The sequence below is a fragment of the Rhinatrema bivittatum genome, chromosome 2 (assembly GCF_901001135.1).
Source record: "Rhinatrema bivittatum chromosome 2, aRhiBiv1.1, whole genome shotgun sequence".
In the NCBI taxonomy this organism is placed as follows: domain Eukaryota; kingdom Metazoa; phylum Chordata; class Amphibia; order Gymnophiona; family Rhinatrematidae; genus Rhinatrema; species Rhinatrema bivittatum.
The window spans coordinates 737595584-737619474 of NC_042616.1; the positions used below are offsets into that span (position 1 = coordinate 737595584).

The 23891-nt window shown below is 40.2% G+C and overlaps 1 protein-coding gene across 1 annotated transcript in view; it reads right to left on the reverse strand.

The window, feature by feature from the left end:
- The window catches only part of NUDCD1 (NudC domain containing 1), a 358283-nt gene that overhangs the window by 57898 nt on the left and 276494 nt on the right, over positions 1 to 23891 (reverse strand). Inside the window, exons 7-8 of the mRNA XM_029591903.1 lie at positions 23364 to 23508; positions 11220 to 11345 (exon numbers count right to left, since the gene is read on the reverse strand). Coding sequence (XP_029447763.1) covers positions 11220 to 11345; positions 23364 to 23508 — 271 coding nt within the window. The remainder of the gene's footprint in view (positions 1 to 11219; positions 11346 to 23363; positions 23509 to 23891) is intronic.

The window sequence follows — 23891 nt, forward strand, 5'->3', positions numbered from 1 at the left end:
GAGGCAAGTCCAAGGCCTAGGGAAGCATTCAAGGGATTGTACAGGGCAAGACAAGGACAGGATTAGACAAGGACAGGATTGCCAGGCAACAGGAAACAAGAAAGCCCAAGCACAGGCTGGCTACACCAACCTAGAAGGACCGAAGGCTGCATTGTGAGACAGAAAAGCCCAAGGGGGGGCACAGAGCATGGCAGGGAGGCCTGAGAAACTGCAGAGCAACCTGGAAGGACCCAGAGCAAAGCAAGAGGCCAAAAGAGGCCACAGAGCAAGGTAAGAGGCCACAAGGCAAGGCAGAAGACCTGGATAGACCACAAGGCAGAAGGCCTGGAGAGGCCGCAAAGCAAGGCAGGAGGCTTGGGTAGGCCAAAGGCAAAATAGAATAGCAAGAAAGAGGTGGCCAGGTCAAGCAGCTAACGCGACAATGAAAAGGCATCAAGGATCTAGACAGGCTGGGTTAAGTAGGCCTAGTGCTGAGGCATCGGGTGATCAGCAAGGAGGTAACCTGCACTGCTGAGAGCATGGCTTTCTGAAGACTTTTGCTGGTAGGGAGGTTGCATAGCAGGTGAAACCATGATACATCTTGATTTCACCAACTTTAATTTGCCAACTTCATATAAAATGGATCCAAAGGACCTGGTGGAACCCATTTGTATTTATAAACATTTTTGAAATATCAGAAGCCAATGCAGAAATACAATTTCAATTTTCTTATAAATCATTCAAAATAAACTCTAAATTGAAATGTGTCATGAATAAAAGTAGAAACAAAAGTTAATACTTTAGATGATATTACTTTTTTCTGAGAGGAAATAACTATTTGAAAGATTCATAATTGATTGTTTTTGGGAACACATAAGGGACCAATTCTGATTGCCTCAACAACTCCAAAGTGCTTCTTGAATTTGGATCCCCTTGAGGGATCTAAAAAATCTTGAGACTTGCATCGAATTCCCATCATTAGAAGTAGAAAAATCCTCAAACAAGGTATCAAATGTGTCAATCTTAAGGAAATTTTTAATATGCATCCAACAATAAACTTGCCCTTTCTTATAGCCCATCTCAACCCTTGTAAATTTACTAATTTTCAATTTGCATAATTCATCACGGAAATGACCAACAGATTTCTTTAAACCTTCATATTGTGCGTCAAAAAACTCAGTAGAAGATTCAGCTTTAATGTTTATTTTCATCGTGCAACCCTTTGTGCTTCATTTAAATTCTTTCATTTATTTTTTCTGTTAATTAACTTTTTTCCAAGTTCTTACCTTATGGCTTGTTAACAATTTTTATAAATGTTCATTGTATTTGACTATGGAAATATATTTCCTGCTTTTTCTGTTTTATGTAAACCGGTATGATTTGCATTTGATGTAAGAATGTCGGTATATAAAAATTAAAAATAAATAAATAAAAAATAAATAAATCTAGGTCTTGTTTAAATAGATTGTCATGTTCTTTAGTTTTCTCTATAAGCAATATCATCAGATCTAAAGAGAATTTATTCAATATGCTAGTCAAATGATCCACAAATACAGAATCTTCAGAAAAATGTTTAGGCTCCTTAAACAGCCTCAAGCCTCTAAGAATATGTTCCTTTTTACAATATTCAATTGATCATCATTAAATTTGTATTCTTGTTTTGCAGCTAGCCCCTTATGAATGGCTATCACACAGGGGCCAATTTTAAGGCAATTTAAAAGTCTGTTACATTTTTCAAATCATCACTTAGACGACATATCAAACAAATATTTTTAGGATATTATTGCTAAGGACAATGTAAGGCATTTTTCAACATCTAATAACGAAGAAAATTTATTTTATGGGTTGTTTTTTTTTTTTTTGTTGTTTTTTTTACACAACTTGTTCTTCAAACGTTATGGTATATCTTATTTGTCCATGCTCAAAATTATATGTAGGTAAAACTAAACTGTCTTTGCCTAATCATATTTTTGATATAAGACTTTGCTAAATCAGCGATGGAAGGCTCTCAGTCACTTCATTGTTTAGCTCATTCTCATAATTTTGCTAATCTCCACTTTTTAGTTATTGATCATATAGCTAAGAGGAAGAGGAAGGGATTGTGATTTGAAATTGTCAGTGAAAGCAAAGATGGATTCTCAAATTAAATACAATGCAACCTATGGGGTAGATTTTAAAAGCCCTGCACACGTAAATCCTGCCGGATTTACGCGCACAGGGCACTTGCGCACCTATTTTGCATAGGCCACCGGCGCACGCAAAGCCCCAGGGCTTCATAAAAGGGGTGGGAGGGGGCGTGTCCGGAGGGCGTGTCGGCAGTCCAGGGGTGTGTCTGGGGTCAGGGCGATGGTTCGGGGGCGGTCCAGAGTCCTCTGGCACTGCGGCCTGTGCCAAGGGATGGCGAGCCAGCAGGCGTAACTTGTACAACAAAGGTGGGGGGGGATTTAGGTAGGGGGGTGGGTTAGATAGGGGAAGGGAGGGGAAGGTGGGGGGACGCGGAGGGAACGGAGGCAGGCTGCGTGGTTCAGTGCCCGCAGGCTGCCGATTTTGCACAGCTTTGCGCGCGCAGACCCCGGATTTTAAAAGATACTTGTGGCTGCGCACGTATCTTTTAAAATCTGGCGTACTTTTTTAAAATCTGCCCCTATGGGTTTAAATTTCAATACTGGATGGCATTTATTTTTGTGAATAAGCAGAATACCTTTTTGTGATTGGTTCTCTTTTTAAATGCCTGTTTTAAAGTATTTGGCTTAGGCTTTCTAAGTCATGCGGTTTTTTTTCATCTAATGAGATGGGTTCCCAGTATCTGTAAATGAACAGAATTCCTTCATTCTGATCAGTTCATTTGAAAATTTTCTTTAATATATTTTGATTGGATTATTCGAGTCACATGATTTTGTTCAGCCAATGAGATGAGGTTCCAGCATCCGAAAGTCTATATAAAAAGCAACTATAATTATGAATCAGTCACTCTTGACAAAGACATAGTAGATGGAAGTCACTTGTAATATGTTATACAAAGTTATACCTGAAAAGTTTGGTTCCAATTGCAGCTAACTGACCGCATTGGCCACACTGAACCCTTGTACACTTTCGTATATTGCAAGAAGGTACATCTAGTAATCTGGATTTAAGGTAAGTTTTTCTTTATTAAGTTGGATAACTCATGGACTATTACAATGAAAGATTAATAATTTTGAAATATGGATTGAAACAGTTTTTTCACTATTATAAGTTTCATTAAAATGTAAGGAGTTTTATTCCTTAGCCAATTATGAATCTTTATTCTTACTTCTAGCAGGCTTATGAAGTATTTTTCCTCCTTTAGACAATTTACCTTTCAGGGGATTTAAAAAAAAATGTTGTGGAGTGTTTTGCTTTCACTTGTTAGCACACACCTTTCCTCTCCTCTATTTGTTACGAGATTAAAATCTTCCACTTTTCCAAGATGATCCACAGCACCTCCTCCTTTCCCTATGCCCCCTTCATTTTGATTAAATTTTTTTTTTTTTTTAAGTGTTACTCCTCTTGCTTTTCTGTCTTTCCTATCCATTCTGAACAGATTACAGTCCAGTATAACCCTCTCCTAGTTAGGATTCACCGAACCATGTACTGCTTATAATAACAAAATCTGAATTTATCTTACCTAGGCTAAACGTATTTATGCTCATAGCCTTCCAGATATTTCCTCTTGACCTGTCTTCCTTCTGCATAGCCTCACACCCAATTCCCTTTTGACTTTTCTGTTACTTACAGGTAGCCATGTGAGACCCTTAGTTTTGTTTTTCTCTCTACTAACTTAATTTACTAATTGGAGTAGATTTATTTATTTATATATTTTTTATTTATGACCTGATTCAATCAGCTTCCATCAACCACATCTTGTCATCTAGTTCATATTCCTGTTGGAACCTCTCGGTTAGGATCATTGTTCTCTTTCCATATAAATGTAGGCCTTATTATAATATGGCATATTAATGTTCCATCTACAGCTCGACCTCCAATATATCCCAAATCCTCTTTATTTACAACAGCTCCTGCGTCACATATTTAAGCTGCTGACACAATACAGCCTGCCTTTACCCTTACCATAAACAGGTAATACTGCAGAAAATGATATGGTCCTTGCCAAGACATCCAATGTCCATGAACAAGCATGGGCATATGATGACTATATGCCAACATAAGGGAAGAACAGATGGAAGAAAGAGCGAGTGAAGAGGGTGAGAAGAAAGGAGAAGAGGACAAGTAGAAACGGGATAGAGCAAGTGTGATAAAGAATGAGGTATTCTATGATTTTCTTCTACAGTCAATCCACAAAATATTCCTCTAGAGAAATAATTATAGCTGACAGAAGAGGACAGAATGCTTTTCTCCTCTAAAATTCTAAAGATGTAAATTTTTACAAAGATATTTTACAATTAGATAAGAACAAGTGATCTCCTTATCCACAAATAACCTGGCTTAAGAAAAAAAAAAATGAGGAGTCAAATGTTCTGTTCTCATACAAAAGGAGTTAAACAGCTTGCAGGAAATGTGCCTATTTTCTTTTCCAGTTTTCGGCAGTAAATTAAACTGTGCTTTAAAGCGTGGAACTTTTAATACTGTACATAAAAAGTAATTTTTATTGAAATGTCTAGCAGCAGTTTCTAATGGAAAGATACAGTACATAGAGTTCCATGCTGGGCTTCTCTAATTTACTGCTTTTTTATCACATTATTCTTTCAATAATTCTGGCTTCAGGGAAGAAGAGCACTCCAGTTATTACAAATGTTGCCTAATAAATAAGAAGCAATATGTCAGGACTTGCCAGTACACTAAATTTTAGCTTAAGAAAAGAACTAAAAAACTAATTTTGCTAAATACTCTACTGATATGGTGTTCAGTATTGATTGCAACATTTCAAGCTACTTTAAAATATGGTTGTAAACTATTTATTTGGAACATTCACACAGCAATAGAACATTAAGCCAAACTAAAGAGCAACTAAACGGGGTCTTTAATCAAAAGGTATATTTCTAAATGAAGTAAAACATTTTTAATGGAGAATAGGTCAACCTAGCTTTTGGGATTCAGATTCATTTTTACAACCTTGTCCCACAGATGGCAATTTGTATTGGGAAAAATATATATTCTTGGTAGGGTTGCCAACTTTTCCACAGACCAGGACTGGACACTTGAAAAATGGGGCTGAGGGGGGAGATGTAGTAGTTTACATGCTCATTTCCATAAATTTTAATATATTTCCATAAATGTTAAATCCTGCCTGTGAACTAACTTCCAGCCTCTCAGAGCAATGCAAGGTCCCCTGTCACTCAGTTGCTCCCATTTATTTATTTAAAATCATTTATATACCGTACCACCTATACAAATGTTTTGTAAGATCTAAGCGATTTACAATAAAATGAGAAGATACAAATTCAAAAGAGGAACCCTTTTAATTTCTGGTAACACTGTCTCTTGTCTCTCTGGACTATTTCCCATGTTCCCTGTGGTTTAGACAACTTCTTTGTACAAATATTAATCTCTCTGGCTGCTGTAAACAGGTTTCTATCTGTTTTACTATGTATATTTTACTGTGTATGTTGATTTGTAAGCTGCTATGGGCCTTTGTATTAGCAGCCTATAAATGTAAATGAATGAATAAATCAAACCCAGGCATTCCTGAACTTTGAAGGGACTGAGATAAGGAGCGATTTAAAAAATAAAATAAATAAATAAATAACCTGCCAAAAGACAGTATTTTGATAGCCTGAAACTTTTATGTCTAGCCCAAGGGCAGTGATGTTTTCCATTCAGGTTAGCCTCCTTAAAGGTTATGGGGATCTTCTAGCAGTGCCTCCAGATCCTCTAACCTACTGTACCTTTAAGGGGCTGGCTCAGAAGGGACATGTTCCTATCGCTAGGGGAAGATGTCTAAGCCATGGGTGGGCCCTCAAGATGTCTAAGCCATGGGTGGGCCCTCAAGGCCCACCCATGGCTATGCCTCTGGTATGTATGGAAGAATCTAGGTCAGAAGCCTGCCCTCAACATTGACTGGGGAATTTGGTTTCCAATATCCCTATCAATAACTTGAATTCTGGTTAAGCCAAAGATATCATGCCCTCATCAGTAAGACTAAAAATGAAGTTTTCTGTTGTCCTAGATCTAAGGTGGCAATTCTGAGGCTGGCCATGTGGCTTGCAGGCCCTGAGAGATGACATCCCCATAGGTCGGCAAACCCATTTTCAAAAGGAAATTCCACATGGGTAGAGGAGGAGGCTCTATTGACTATTTGGGAAAGGAGTGATGGCATTTTTAAACCCTTCAAACTTAAACCATGTGAGAGACAGTCCCCAATCAGCATTTAGAATGAGATATATAAAGCCAACCAATTAGAAGACTAAACTTACAGACTAAAAATTGGCAGACTGAGTTTGGAAGGCTGATGATTTCCCTCCACCCCCAGTGAGCCACAAAGGATAGTATTCTTCATCAACATGCTGAATACAACTGAACCTGTTCCACCACAAGATTTAAATCCCAGGGTGTAAAATCCAATTCTGTTCACATTGCAATAAGGCACGATCACAATCACCTCAGAGACAAAAACAGATGATCAATAATGATAAAATTCATGCAGTGGGAAAACATTGGAGCCTCCGTATGATTTGCTGAGTGTGCAATTTTTATGCTCAGTGAGTCACTTGAGTCAGGCAGGTTGTTTCGCCACCACTTTTTGCAACAAATTATATAATGTAATGGTGAACAACAGTTTGAAGAAACATACAGAGTTTTAAGTTGGTCATACTTGTCTGTTTAAATGGAAATATAATCATTGACATGCAAAATTTGGCAGATATTCATAAGGGTGGTGGCAATTGCTAAAGGTCACTTTTAAACCTTTTCATGCCACTTATGTTGCTGATATTTTTCATTGAAATGAAGCAAGTGGAATTATTATGATAAAGTGTGGAAGTGTGTTTCCCACTAGTTTATGACTATTCATATTTGAGTTTTGTGTAGAGCTTTCACTCCTTATTGATTTTTATCTGTGACATACTGTATTTACCCATGCATTTATTTTAACTTTATTTGTGGACATTTTTCTTCCTAAAGTATAAGCTGCCTAGTGGTTTTTTTTTCCAGTTTTCCTTTAGACTCTACATTTCTATATAAAGTCTACTGTAGAACTTAAATAAGATTCAATATTGTGTTCTCATAGGGATTGGGAAATTAATCTGTCACATAAATTCTTCATTTTACACATAGATTGCAGTTAAATATTTAAAATTCAATATTGTCCTAGATCGCCCGTTTACTTACTATAGGCATTACTATTAGTTATCAAAAATGAGATCACACCTTTTAGGATGAGATATTGCTTCAGACTTTTTTTGAATAAACGTCTTCTGGTTTTGCTTGCTTCAGCTTGCAAGTGTTGTGGAAGTTGAGAAGATGTGAACCCTTGGACTGAGGAGGAGTTGGTACTACCTTAGGAGACAGCTCCTCAGGTTCCCTTGCGGGTGGCGAGGCTAAATTGAGGCAGGAACCGGTTGGGTCTTTGCCACTGGAAGCCCATGGCCCCCCCCCCCCCCCCCCGGGAGGAGCCCGTAGGGACCCGGACCGCTGGGACTTAGGTGGACCTTTGGGAGGTCGAAGGTGTGGAACAGGAGCAAGAGCCAACTGGATCTTCGCCACTGGAAGCCCGCGGCCCCCCCCCCCCCCCCCCGGGGAGGAGCCTGTAGGGACCGGACCACTGGGACTTAGGTGGGCCCTTGAAGATGGAAGATCCATCAAAGTTCAATCCGAGGTCAAACACCAGAGGTTCGTCCAGGAACAGAGGCAGGATCAAGGATACCAGAGGCACCAGAAGACTCATACGAGTAAGCAGACTCATTGCCAAGTTGAAGAAGCTGAAGATGAGTCTCCCTTAAGTTCTGCCCTGGTTCAGAGATCATCCGGTGCAGCTGGGGCTGATTAACGAAGAGGGCCCTTTAAATCTGTGCTGGGGGTGCCTAGGAGGCGGCGGTGGCCCGGTGCCGAACCAGGAAGTGCAGCCCGAAGTCGTGAGGAGCGTGGGATCAGCCCAAAGAGAGTGTGCTCAGCCCGGAGGAGGGTTGGGCCTTCCCCGGGGATGTCTTCCTGCCATCGTGCCGGTGACTGTCCCGGCACTATTGAAGGTGAGCAGGGGCCAGCCGCGGGAGACTGCGGCTGGAAGTTCTAACAGCAAGGTGTACCATATCTGTTTTTTCACGTTCACACCAGCGCATGCGTCATGATATTCTGCAGAAATTGCTACAAATCTTTATCAAAGTCATGGCCAAGCAAGACTATTCTCTGGAAGCCCCATGCTAAAGCCACAGACACCTTTAAAGACTACTGATGATATGACAATCTTGATTATATACTGTATAAAAGAGAACCTAACTTACTTTTCAATTTTTTTGACTCTCCTGAATTTGCAGCTGTCACGAATGTATTAGGCAAATAATCCAATTCTTTCATATGGCAACAGGTATCAACTTCCAAATCTATGAGCTGTACATACTGCAGCTTTCAATTAGATGCTGTGCTATTTCTTGGAAAGTACATTTACAAGGTGGGTTATCCAGGATGTTCGACTTATGAAGAGAGACTTTGAAGTAACCATACCTTCATCTCACTCTCTTTAATTTAACCGATGTTGTACCCATTAGGCTTAAGAAATAATAGGTCTGAGTCTCCTACAGAAAATCATAAGAGACACTTCGGACATTTATAATTGTTCTTGTATCTGTGCATATGTACTAAACATTAAAAGCTACTCTTATTTTCTAAAGTTTGAATTTACTTTATAATGTTTTTTGGTGCTACCAGCAGTTCTTAGATGGATGAAGTGCTTTCCACCCCTAACCTTCTATGGATGTTCCAAATCCCTCAATGAGGTTTTCTTTGGTAAGACCCACCTGGTTTACGCTGGAATTAATTTGGGAGGCCATTAAAAGTTTGGGTCTGTCAATAACTGCTCAGCTTAATTCTTGGTTGCTAAATGTGCAAACATGGAGGCTTGGGTCCTAGTTTTGGAATCCTCTAAATCTAACTTTGATGCCCAGAAAGAACTTACTGAACGGGTAAAATCTTTGCAGCAGTCTTCTATTAAGGATCATCAAGCGTTAACATACAAGCTGGAAAACTTGGAAAATATTATAAGAGGGAAAAACGAGAGTTATTAACTTTCCCAAAAGTCCTACGATGCCACCAAAGGATGTAGTGAAAACATATTTTGGGGAAATATTAAACATTGCATAACAAGCTCTCCCTTCTATTCTATTTACCACCATTTAAAAGGGAAACCAGTAATATGGTCCAACACCCAGCTACATCACCAGTGGACTTGGATAATTTGTCTGCTATGTTTGAATTGTCCGATAGAGTGGGGATCATACCTGCAACTTTGATTGTTTCTTTTTTACTTGAACCTGCTAGAGACTGGATTTTGTGTCATTTTAGACATCGTTCTGAGGACTTTTTAAGTAGTAAGGTTAGGATTTTCCCAGACAAATGAAGAGAAAGAGGCAGCAATTTCTGGTCTTGAGACCCAGAGTCTTACAATTGGGAGCACTATTCTTTTTGAAATTTCCTTGCAAATGTATTAAATATAAAGGTGATTCCTGTGTTTTTATCCAAGCTGCAGAGCTCTCTATTTTTCTTTCTGATAAGGTGCCATTAGACGTTCTTCCTTGATCTGTAACCACCTAATGCTATTTTATTGGCAGGATTGAGTCTGTTATGTTATTTGCCCTAGAGGCTGACACGCATCCTTGATATATTTTCTTGAATTGTGTTAAAATCCCCCTGTGGTGGACTTGGATTGAATTTGACATTGATTATTTATGGTGTGGTTATAGAGGGTTTTTTTTTTCCTTCTTTTTCTTGTCATTTTCTGTTTTCACAACAAGATGAATCTTGGTTTTTGAAATGTAAAATTGCATAAATAAAACCAAAATGTTTTGGGGTAATTGTCATAAATTGGGATACTGTATTAGATTTGCTCCAGGCCATATGGCTATGTGGGGAGAAGCTTTTAGAATGTAGCACTTGCCAACGCTCTACAACACGTATCCCCCACAACCCTACCTAAGGCTATATGGACATATATATGCATGCAAGCACACCTATTAAACTGCTCTCTCTTCACCACATTATCCAATAGTTGCAGCAAATAGAACATTTTGCACCAAGTGGAAAAACATACTGAAGCACAGAATATATTCAACATGCAATCACCTCCTCCTATAAATCTGTGTTGGAAAACATCAAAGACATGTCTCCGCATGCTTCCCCCACTTGTTTAACTTACAGCCCATTCAAACTTACCTTTACATATTTTCGTTAAATTAGAATTCTATTTAATTATCTTAAATATAGTAGTGAAATCTTTTCACCAAAACAAAACATTAAGCCTGCATCACCAAACATGAATGCGAATTAACAGAAGAAACGGTCACGTGACCTGTGCCATTTGTTTTCAGGTTTTAATCTTATATAGAATATTATCTACAATGCAAGACTATTCCCTTATTAGATTTGGCTCGAGTTCAGTTGTATAAGTATAAATTATATTTTTTAAATAAAAATATAAATTTGAAAGTATCTGGGAGGTACCCCAATAAGGGGAAATTATTTAAAGAAAAAATGTAACGATTCCTTCATGAGTTAATTATGAACATACCTCTGAGTTGGGGTCAGTGTGTACGAAATGTAATAGCACACAGCTTGCTGATTTTGTACATTTTGCATCTTTGAAAAAAGGCTCCCTTGATAAATCAGGCTCTTGAAATTCACTGTATGTCTTAGAATATTACTGCACAATGTAAATAATCTACCTCTGTAAAGATTTATATTTATTCTTGTCTATTCCTGTCCTCTTCCTCCCCCAGTTTCAACAACCTTGTTATATTGTAACTTTTTACTTCCTCTGCACTGGTTAAAAAAAATAACAAAGTTATTGCACCCCCCTGTTATATGTAAACCGGCATGATATGATTGCATCATGAATGCCGGTATAGAAAAGCTTTAAATAAATAAAATAAATAAATAAGAATATGAATTTGTGAACTAGGCAAAATCTCATTTTATTATACCACTTAAACATTTTTATCCACAATTCTGTATCTATAGTCAAAGGCTTTTCCATGAAATAACAAATAGTTTTAGTTAATATGTTTCTCAGAAAAGCAAATAAGTAAAATTACCAATATTCATTCAAAAGACCTTACCACATCAGTAGGTTTTAAGGTATTGCCATCAAATCTACACAGAGTAGTGCTATCTTCCAGGAAAATGTCACATTCCTCCAACTCCTGAGCATTACAGGGTGGCTTTTCTTTGTTGGGGTCAGGATTCTGAAAAATAAATAACCAATTTGTAAGCTAATGGATTTAAAATTTATCGCTCATTTATAACATCCCTGGACTGAAACAAAACCACCCTATTGGTCCATACCTTGTCACATAACAGAGATAACTATGTGAAATAGAGTTACAAGAATGTCCTAGCCATAGATATTTTATAAATAACAGTCTCAACTAGAATACAAATTTGAGGCTTCAGATGGTACTAAGAAGCAAAATGATTCACCCTTTAAAGTTTGTATTATCCCCTATAGATTTCCGCTCAGTAGTCCAGCCATTGGTGCTTTCTAAGATAGATTACTGCAATGCTTTCGTTATAGAGTTACTAAAAATAAAAAACCTTTGCCTATATAGTATAATGAGTACACTGTCAATCAAAATTTGACAGCAGCCAATCAGCAGCATTCACTTCCAGTCTAAGCCCTGCCCACTCCCCGCCCACACCCCTGCCTCGAACTCCACCCACACTCCTCCCACAGAAATGAGTATAGCCCCACCCATGCTCTACACCAAACCACACCCTTACCCCAAACCATGCCCGTAACTCCACCATGCCCCTCCCACCCCATACAAATGAATGAAGTAGCCCCTCCCATGCTCTGCCTTAAGCCACAGTCCCTCATATCCCCAAAACACACCCCAGCCCCCAACTACACACACTGGGGTAGATTTTTAAAGTTATGCACAGGCGTAGATTTGTTCGCCCAACCCGGCGCGAACAAATCTACGCCCAATTTTATAACATGCGTGTGCTGCCGCACGCATGTTATAAAATCCAGGGTCGGCGCGCGCAGGGGGGGGAGCACAATTGTGCAACCTGCGCGCGCCGAGCTGCCTGCCTCCGTTCCCTTCAAGGCCGCTCCGAAACAGGAGCAGCCTCGGAGGGAACTTTTTTTCCGGCCCCCCCCCCCCACCCTTCCCCTACCTAACCCACCCCCCAGCCCTACCTAAATCCCCCCCACCTTTGTTCAGAAAGTTATGCCTGCCTCAGGCTCAATGGAATTGACCCTTGACTGCCTTTTGACAACATCATCAGAAGTCATTGTATTAGGGGAGGAAACCCGGGCAGGGAGATGCAAAATATCACATATATCGCACGATATGATGCATGTTAGAGCACCATCATGGCTTGATGCATCTCCCAATTAGTGAGGTAAACCTCTAACAATTTTCAAAAAAGTGTGTTTGTGAGGAACTAGTTAAATTTAAAGTAGATAATGTGATGGGAGCCAGATGGGATACATCTGACGATATTAAGAGAACTCATAGAAGTTCTGGCAGCAACACTGACTTTTTCAATGCTTCTTTAGGTTCCAGAGTCGTTTTGGAGGCCTGGAGATAGGCAGATGATGTTCCTGTTCACAAAAGTGTAAGTAAGGAGGAGAGTGGGAACCTACAAGCTGGTTAATCTGACCTCTGTTATAGGTAACTTAATGGAATAGCTGATAAATCAATAGGATAGGGAAGTTTCAGGAATCCAGTGGATTACAAGAGTCAAAGCAGCATGGTTTTAGCAGTGGTTGGTTGTGTCAAATGAACTTGATCAATTTATTTGATTGGATGATCAGAGTTGGATCAGAGAGAGCACTAGATATAGTGTACTTGGACTGCAGAAAGGCCTTTAACAGGTTCCACATAGGTGACTTATAAATAAATTGAAAGCCCTTGGTGTGGACCCTAAAGTGACCCTAAAGTGAAACTGGTTGAGTGGGCGGCAACAAAGGGTGGTAGTAAACTGAGCTATGCGTTAGTTACTCATAATCACCACAACCAAAGAATGTTTTCAGTGTGGATATTTTCCCATCATCTATCTCAGTAAAGATCTAGGCAAGGAATCATTCAGTTTTTCTGCTATTTCTAGTCCTCCCTTTTTACATCTCAGTCATCTAGCAGTCCACCTGATTGCCTCACAGGCTTTTTAATTTGAAAACATAGTACACTTATAAATAAAGTGCCCTTCATATGGAACCCAAAACTACTTACTGGCGGGCCGATACAGTAAATGTTGCGGGAGAGACATGCGCAAAGGCCACTCTCCTGTGTGTGCGATTCTGTATTCAAATGAGGGCCCGTGGCAAAGAGGCGCTAGGGACACTAGCGCGTCCCTAGCGCCTCTTTTTGGACAGGAATGGCGGCTGTCAGTGGGTTTGACAGCCGACGCTCAATTTTGCCGGCGTCGGTTCTCAAACCCGCTGACAAGCCACAGGTTCAGAACATAAGAACATAAGAAAATGCCATACTGGGTCAGACCAAGGGTCCATCAAGCCCAGCATCCTGTTTCCAACAGTGGCCAATCCAGGCCATAAGAACCTGGCAAGTACCCAAAAACTAAGTCTATTCCATGTAACCATTGCTAATGGCAGTGGCTATTCTCTAAGTGAACTTAATAGCAGGTAATGGACTTCTCCTCCAAGAACTTATCCAATCCTTTTTTAAACACAGCTATACTAACTGCACTAACCACATCCTCTGGCAACAAATTCCAGAGTTTAATTGTGCGTTGAGTAAAAAATAACTTTCTCTGATTAGTTTTAAATGTGCCCCATGCTAACTTCATGGAGTGCCCCCTAGTCTTTCTATTATCCAAAAGAGTAAATAACCGATTCACATCTACCCGTTCTAGATCTCTCATGATTTTAAACACCTCTATCATATCCCCCCTCAGCCGTCTCTTCTCCAAGCTGAAAAGTCCTAACCTCTTTAGTCTTTCCTCATAGGGGAGTTGTTCCATTCCCCTTATTTTGGTAGCCCTTCTCTGTACCTTCTCCATCGCAATTATATCTTTTTTGAGATGCGGCGACCAGAATTGTACACAGTATTCAAGGTGCGGTCTCACCATGGAGCGATACAGAGGCATTATGACATTTTCCGTTTTATTCATCATTCCTTTTCTAATAATTCCCAACATTCTGTTTGCTTTTTTGACTGCCGCAGCACACTGAACCGACAATTTCAATGTGTTATCCACTATGACACCTAGATCTCTTTCTTGGGTTGTAGCACCTAATATGGAACCCAACATCGTGTAATTATAGCATGGGTTATTTTTCCCTATATGCATCACCTTGCACTTATCCACATTAAATTTCATCTGCCATTTGGATGCCCAATTTTCCAGTCTCACAAGGTCTTCCTGCAATTTATCACAATCTGCTTGTGATTTAATTACTCTGCACAATTTTGTGTCATCTGCAAATTTGATTATCTCACTCGTCGTATTTCTTTCCAGATCATTTATAAATATATTGAACAGTAAGGGTCCCGATACAGATCCCTGAGGCACTCCACTGTCCACTCCCTTCCACTGAGAAAATTGCCCATTTAATCCTACTCTCTGTTTCCTGTCTTTTAGCCAGTTTGCAATCCACGAAAGGACATCGCCACCTATCCCATGACTTTTTACTTTTCCTAGAAGCCTCTCATGAGGAACTTTGACAAATGCCTTCTGAAAATCCAAGTATACTATATCTACCGGTTCACCTTTATCCACATGTTTATTAACTCCTTCAAAAAAGTGAAGCAGATTTGTGAGGCAAGACTTGCCCTGGGTAAAGCCATGCTGACTTTGTTCCATTAAACCATGTCTTTCTATATGTTCTGTGATTTTGATGTTTAGAACACTTTCCACTATTTTTCCTGGCACTGAAGTCAGGCTAACCGGTCTGTAGTTTCCCGGATCGCCCCTGGAGCCCTTTTTAAATATTGGGGTTACATTTGCTATCCTCCAGTCTTCAGGTACAATGGATGATTTTAATGATAAGTTACAAATTTTTACTAATAGGTCTGAAATTTCATTTTTTAGTTCCTTCAGAACTCTGGGGTGTATACCATCTGGTCCAGGTGATTTACTACTCTTCAGTTTGTCAATCAGGCCTACCACATCTTCTAGGTTCACCGTGATTTGATTCAGTCCATCTGAATCATTACCCATGAAAAACTTCTCCATTACGGGTACCTCCCCAACATCCTCTTCAGTAAACACCGAAGCAAAGAAATCATTTAATCTTTCCGCGATGGCCTTATCTTCTCTAAGTGCCCCTTTAACCCCTCGATCATCTAACGGTCCAACTGACTCCCTCACAGGCTTTCTGCTTCGGATATATTTAAAAAAGTTTTTACTGTGAGTTTTTGCCTCTACAGCCAACTTCTTTTCAAATTCTCTCTTAGCCTGTCTTATCAATGTCTTACATTTAACTTGCCAATGTTTATGCTTTATCCTATTTACTTCTGTTGGATCCTTCTTCCAATTTTTGAATGAAGATCTTTTGGCTAAAATAGCTTCTTTCACCTCCCCTTTTAACCATGCCGGTAATCGTTTTGCCTTCTTTCCACCTTTCTTAATGTGTGGAATACATCTGGACTGTGCTTCTAGAATGGTATTTTTTAACAATGACCACGCCTCTTGGACATTTTTTACTTTTGTAGCTGCTCCTTTCAGTTTTTTTCTAACAATTTTTCTCATTTTATCAAAGTTTCCCTTTTGAAAGTTTAGCACGAGAGCCTTGGATTTGCACACTGTTCCTTTTCCAGTCATTAAATCAAATTTGATCATATTATGATCACTATTGCCAAGCGGCCCCACCACCGTTACCTCTCTCACCAAGTCCTGTGCTCCACTGAGAATTAGATCTAAAATTGCTCCCTCTCTCGTCGGTTCCTGAACCAATTGCTCCATAAAGCTATCATTTATTCCATCCAGGAACGTTATCTCTCTAGCGTTACCCGATGATACATTTACCCAGTCTATATTGGGGTAATTGAAGTCTCCCATTATTACTGCACTACCAATTTGGTTAGCTTCCCTAATTTCTCTTAGCATTTCACTGTCCATCTCACCATCTTGACCAGGTGGACGGTAGTATACCCCTATCACTGTAGTCTTCCCTGATACACAAGGGATTTCTACCCATAAAGATTCAATTTTGTATTTAGTCTCATGCAGGATGTTTATCCTGTTGGACTCTATGCCATCCCGGACATAAAGCGCCACACCTCCTCCCGACTGCTCCTCTCTGTCATTGCGATATAATTTGTACCCCGGTATAGCACTGTCCCATTGGTTATCCTCTTTCCACCATGTCTCTGAGATGCCAATTAAGTCTATGTCATCATTTACTGCTATACATTCTAATTCTCCCATCTTACTTCTTAGACTTCTGGCATTAGCATACAAACATTTCAAAGTTTGTTTTTTGATTGTATTTTTATTCTGCTTTTTAATTGATAGGGATAAGTTAGAATTTTTTAGCTCAGGTGAGTTTTTAGTTACAGGCACTTGGACTACTTTTCTAATTATTGGAACCTCACTGTCGGGATGCCCTAATTCTAATGCATCATTAGTATCCTTTAAAGAAACCGGACATCGGCAAAATTGAGCGTCCGGTTTTCAACCCGCGAGCTGCGGGCTGATTTCAATTTTTTTTTTTTAAACTTTTTTTTTTTTTTTTAATCTTTCGGGACCTCCGACTTAATATCGCCATGATATTAAGTCGGAGGGTGCACAGAAAAGCAGTTTTTACTGCTTTTCTATGCACTTTCCCAGTGCCCGGAGAAATTAACGCCTACCTTTGGGTAGGCGCTAATTTCTGAAAGTAAAATGTGCGGCTTGGCTGCACATTTTGCTTTCTGAATCGCGCGGGAGAATACCTAATAAGGCCATGGATTTGCATGTTGCAGGTGCTATTAGGTTGGGGGGGAGGGGTTGGACGCGCCTTTTCGACGCGCTATTACCCCTTACTGAATAAGGGGTAAAGCTGTATTGGCCTGTGGGTTAGAAACTTGCTGAGTGGGACATGACAAAGAATAGGGGTAAATGGAGTTTACTCTGAGGAAGGGCGTTGTTAGTATAACCCTACCCCAATGCACAGGTCCAGCATGGGTGGGGATAAAGTTATTTATAAACTCTTTGAGGCAGGAACCTTGGCTAGTTTTTCTGTCTCCCTTACCTCCCAAGGTGTGGATTCTTTTGACTGGGAGAAGAAGAGAGTCCTCTGAGGTCCCAGTGTGGGGTGACTGACTTCCTCTCTAATTCCCTGAGTGAGGTGAATTCCTAGACACTGTGTGCCCATAATAGACGCAGGGACCACTAAATTAGTTTCCAAAAATAATACTTTACTATAAACAACTCTGAACTAATGGCACAATAAATATGAACTTTCAGCTTCACAGTTCTCTTTCGCTCTGTATTTACCATTCTGTGTCCTCTATCTATGCAAGAGTCTCTTAACAAGGCTGGGAATCCAGCCACCTTCCTGGATTAGACTGAGCAGTGACCCCTTTTGGTTAGGGCCCCTTGAGTGGACTGGAAACCCTTCCCAAATGGCAAAAATCTGTCTCTGCACAGAGAATGAATTTATCTCTTTCCCCAGGGTTTTGTGAAGACTTTGATTGCGTGCCCACTCTTATTAAAGATGATTACTTACTCACGGTTAGGTGTACTGGACCTTGATGGGATCCCTGATGGAAGGGATCCATGATGGAACTGCAAGTTTCACAGTTCCACTGTTGGGTAGGAAGAGGGGCAGAAATTACTTCCTTGCAGATTTTGGAAACAAACTTTCTTCTGTTCCAAAAAGTAAATAACTCTGGATCTTCCTTGCAGTGGGTCACCACCTCTGATGGGCAGGTCTTCTCTAACCCTGGGCATCTTCAACGAGTTCCCCAGTCCCTGTATCTCGGAAAGGCCCAGGGGTCCAGCAGGGCTCCTACCATGCAAACTGTCCAAAGTTCAAATTATTCCCTGGACAACTGGTGTACCTCTGAAGGAGAGCAGCAGAAATGCCCAGCCCACTCTGGAGGATCTCAGATGGCTTCCAAGACTCCAGAAAGTCTTAAAATGTAACACAGAAAAACTACAACCTTCCTCTCAAATCTTCAACCAGGACTGCCCCCAGAGCCCTTTGTGGAGCTCCGCTATAAGACCTTCTGCAGGGGATATCCATTACAGCCCCACAATGGGAGGACTGCCACTGAATGGATCCTCCCCCTAATTATCTTTCTCTTAACAGCACTTATCTATATGATTCCAGGGCTTACTGGTAACCCAGAAAGGTGCCCAGGGTATACCAGTGATGTGCCTCAGGGATCAGTCCTGAGACCAATTCATTTTACATTTTCATGAGCGACATAGCGAAATTTTCAGGAAAGGTTTGTCTTTTTGCTACACAACAAGGTAGACAGCCAGAAAGTTGTGGAAAATATTAGAAGGGATCTAGTAAAGCTCAAGGAACGGTCCAGAGACTGGCAACTAAGATTTAATCTAAAAAAATGCAAAAACCCAAGGGAGAGATACAGTATTGGAGGCAAAATTCTTCTAAACACAAGAGGAATGGGATCTGGGGGTGATTGTATCCGATGATATTAAAGTGGCCAAACAGGTGAATAAAGCAATGGCAAAAGCCAGAAAGATGCTTGGCTGCATAGGGAGAGGAATGGTCAGCAGTAAAAGGGAAGTGATATTTCCCCTGAAAAGATCCCTTGTGAGACCTCATTTGGAATTCTGTGTATAATTCTGGAGACTGCACCTTCAAAAGGATATAAACAGGATGGAGTCAGTCCAGAGGTGGCTACTAGCATAAGTAGTCTTAGTTCTAAAGCATATGGAGATAGACGTAAAGATCTAAACATGTACAGCTTAGAGAAATGATGAGATAGGGGGAGGTATTCATTCTATTTATTTAATAGCTTATAGGGGGAGGTATTCATTCTATTTATTTAATAGCTTATAGTCCATAGCTTCCAAACACAAAAGGTACAATGTGTTGCATAGTAAAAACATTCACAAACAATTATAAAATTCATATTATAGCACATTACACGACTACATTATATGATATGATAGACATTTAAATATCTCAAAGGTTTCCATGCACAGGAGGCTATAGCCTCTTTAAAAGGGCCATGGATGAGGGTGAAAGGGGGTAGACTCAGGACTAACCTTAGGAAATATTTCTTTACCGAGAGGGTTGTGGATGCATGGAACAGCTTCCCAGTGGAGGTGGGGCAGGCAAAAATGGTACTGGAATTCAAGAAAGTATGGGATGAATGCAAGGTATCTCAGTGAGTGATGGGAATTTTAAGGCTAGATAAATTAGATGGATGGGCAGACTAGATGGGCCATATGGTTTTATCTGCCATCATGTTTCTATTTCTGTAAATAAAATGGCTTTTATTAGCTTTTTTTTTTTATCATCTATGGAAAATATTCTCAATTTTTCTTTTAGCATCTCTTACTACTGCTTTACATCTAATTTGTAGGTACTTATGCTCGGGCCTAATTTTTTCATTTAGAGCTGCTTTCCATTTTTTTTAAAGAAGCCTTTTTGCCTTTAACTGCCTCTTTCACCTCACCATTAAGCCTTGTTTGCAGTCATGTTGTCTTCCTTCAACCTTTTTTAATGCACAGAATACATTTTATCTAAGCTTCCAAGATAGTATTTTTAAACAGCAGGAGAGAAAGAGTGATGGAAAAAAGGAAAATAAAATATACTTCTACTTAACTAAGTAATCATGTAACAGAAAAGTAGTAATTAAATGATAATTTTTTATATGAGATACCAATATAACTCTTATTGCAAACAAACATATCAGATATAAAAAGACAAACATATGAACCAGTTCACAAAAAACATATTCAAAAATAAGCCCCAACAAGGCAGATTTTATGGAAACTTTGTAAAGTCAATTAAGTTACTTTAATTTGACTTTCTTAATTATATTTTAATTACATGTTATATATATATTAAGAGAATAAGTTATTGAAATGATGAGAACTTACTGAGTCACTTGACTCAAGAAATATATTAATGTATATTGAAGTGGCTTCCGTGGATGTCACACCTTCTAGAATTTCCTATTTTCACAACAAAGAATACCTTTAGCCTCGAGAAGAGACAGTTTAAATTTATTTTACAAAGTTCCTCTGAAGCAGGCACTGGTTGCTGAAATGTGAAAATGGCCATGTCAGGAACTTATTTTTAAATCACATTTTTGTCTTTTTATATGTGGTATGTTTACTTGCAATAAGGGTTATATTGATATATCATACTAAATATTTTTATCTATTAATAATATACTTTGCTGTTATATGATTTATTAAAATTAATGTGCAACTGAAGTGAGGTGGTGAGGACGAAAGCAATAAATGAATTCAAAATGGCATGGGATAACCTAGATACAGAGGATGGAAAATGAAGTAGAAATGTGTCTGTACCATTATTTTTTGTTTTCCCGATTATTTTTCTGCCACTTTCTTCTCTCCTTTTACTGACGTGGTTGTCGAGCCTCTCTATATCCTGGAATAGCTATTAAGCTCGGGTCTCTCTGCATGGCAGTGCATAACACTGCCAACTATCACACTGAGCCAACCTTTTAGAAATATTCTTTCAATGTTATTCCTGAGTCTTGGAGCCTCATATCCTGAAAAGGATATGAAGGAAAGGATGCCAAAGCAAAATAAACAGGGAACGATACGAGAGGCATGTGAACAAAGGGAAGAAAGAAGAGGTTGCAAGGAACAGGAGAAAAGGGTTGAAATATGATATGCAAAGATTTGATAAGGAAAGACTGGAAGACATATTTGTCAGGGGGGGGAGGGGATGTGTTTTTATACATATAGGGGTACATTTTAAAAGAGAGCGCGCGTGCGTACTTTTGTTCGCGCATCAGGCGCGAACAAAAGTACGCTGGATTTTATAAGATACACGCGTATCTTATAAAATCCGGGGTCGGCGCGCACGCAAGGGGGTGCACATTTGTGCAACTTGCGTGCGCCGAGCCCTGCGCATGCTGCCTGTTCCCTCTGAGGCTGCTCCGAAATCGGAGCAGCCTTGGAGGGAACTTTCCTTCCACCCCACCCCCGCACCTTCCCCTCCCTAACCCACCCTCCCGGCCCTATCTAGACACCCCCCCCCCCCCCCACCTTTATCAGAAAAGTTACTACTGCCTCCAGGCAGTAGTAACTTATGCGCGTGGCAGGCCCCGACACAGACCGCTGTGTCGGGGCACTCTGCCACGCCCCTGGACCGCCCACACGCCCCCCGAACACGCCCCCAATCCAAAACCACGCCCCCCTGGTCACACCCCCGACCACCCCTTTTTGCAAGCCCCAGGACTTACACGCGTCCCGGGGCTTGCGCGCGCCGCCGAGCCTATGCAAAATAGGCTCGGCGCGCACAGGGGGGTTTTAAAAGGGTTACGCGCCTATCTTATGCATGTAACCCTTTTAAAATCTGGTCCATAGGTTTGTAGGGAGATATCTCATGTTTTACTACTGAATCACAAAATGAATCATAATAGTGTTTGGGGCCTGTACACTTATTTGGCTGTTACAGCAAGAGAAAGAATTTACCCAGGTGAACTTTAAAACAGCACTGTCTCAGTGGAAACAGGAGGCCTTGCCCTAATACACTGAAGGATTCCTTATTAAGATGTGCCTGTTTGCATGTTCCTGTGTCAATAGAAGCAAAGCAGACAGAGAGATAATAACTTAAGCTCATAAGCAGGAGTCATGGATGGGCCAAGCAGCCAGAGGTCACAGAGAGGGGGGGCAGTCAGAGGAGAAAAATGCTGACAATGGCAGACAGCTTGGCACACAGATGTGGCAGTTCTCCCACCTGAAGAAATGGCGAAGGGGAACAAGAACTGCAATGTTGAGGGACCCCTCCCGAAGGGACCCTCCACCCACCCACCGTGTGGTTATACATGCGATTATGCATATTCATCATCTGGGAAGTGTAAGACAGAGGGGCAAAGAACAACAAAAAAAAAAAAAAAAAAGGAGCACCACAAACCCTGAAACTAGAGAAGGAACCCCCGAAAGAAAGGGGAACCTGAAGCAGATCAGCAGCCCTGCTATCAAGGAGGGAGAAGACTAAGTGTGGCCTGGAGACCGGAGAGAGGAGGTGCCTGCTCAGGTGCAGAGAGTGGGACAGAGTCAAATGGTGAGGGGCAAAAGCAAGTACCAGAGCCAGAAGCAAGTCCTTCTGGGACTACCTGGCTGCTCTACCAGTACCAAGCCCAGGAAGCAAGTCCTTCCTTGCACACATTCTCCAGACCTCCAGCCAGCATCTGCTTTAGAGGTGAACAGAGGCATATCCCCTGAAGTCTGAACCGGGGTAAGTAAATTAGCCATAAGTATTCATATATCAAGTAGGCTAAGGTTTGTGTCAGGTTGGTTACCACCCATGATACAGAACTATTTAAGGAAAACTGGTGTTTAGTGACCAGGATGTTGGAGACAGGAATTGTTATTTTCTAAATGCTAAACCCTGCTGGATCTGATAAATAAAAGCCTATTTCTGAGGAGAGTACAAGTTGTCTTTCCCTGACTTAGGATGGCAAGTAAGGTGAGAGGGCAGCTGGCAGTGTCTTGTAGCAGACGAATCCCTGCACCCCTAAACTTGCTTACAGGTTGCAAGAAAATAGAATATGCAAGATAAGGGTGAAGGAAAGGGAGGATCAGCTGACTGTACAGGAAGAATGATGTTAGATTTCAGGCTTTAATGATTTAGTTCTATATGTCACAAAGCACCAAACTATTTCTAAAATTTAATTTCAATAACTTTATGTTTTTTGTCCCGAAAACGAACATGAGTTACAATATCATACAAATTTCCTTTACAACTTAAAAAAATCAACTTCAACTTAACTAGGACGGCTCATCACCCAACTTGTACATGGAAAGAGGTATTTAAGTCTGTACGATCATTTTTTCTGAACCATTTTGAACCTTTTATGCCAATTATGTTGAATTTGTCTGTCATATAAATGATCATACAAATCAGGACTCCGCATAAAGGGTGCTCTGCAAAATGAATAATGGAAAAATTCAGGATTTAACTGGTTTTTTTAGTCATTTTAATTAAGTAGAAATGAAATTCTGGTAATCAGAATTCCAAGTGTCTTTACCAGCTTAGAACAAAGACTACTAAGGAGTTCTCTAAGCCCCATATTTGCAAAACATAATCATCTATAATGATTTCCAAGTGTTTCTTGTTCCACACTGCTTACCATATCTTCTGAAGTAAGATGAATCAGACAATCTGAAGCAGCAGTATGCTGCACAGGATCCATGATGTGCTCACCTCGTTTGTCACCAACTACTAGTTCAGACCACACACATCCCTCTTCTTTCTTAATGAGAGAAATCTCAACACTAAAATTGAAAATGAGGAGAAAAGTGAATAGCAGTTGGCAGTGTGTTGCATTCCAAGGCTGAACAGTGCAACAGGTACAAGAGGCAATAAAAATCTCATTAAAAATCATAGGCTAATCTAATCAGATCACAGCTAAAATTATTTCACTTACACAAATAACTGAAGTTTAGTAATGAATGTCCTTCCTGGATTGTAGTTTAAAAATTGAGCAAAATATAACTAGACTGGTAGTATAAGCAAGTCCACAGACAGGGAAATATTGAAGTGTAGAAGTGCATAAGTGATGTGTGTGGTACTAGAGAGTACACATTGAGTTTGGGCAAACTATGTGGTAGTACAAAGTGGATTGATTATAGAGAGAGAGAGACGTGGAGCTGGAGAA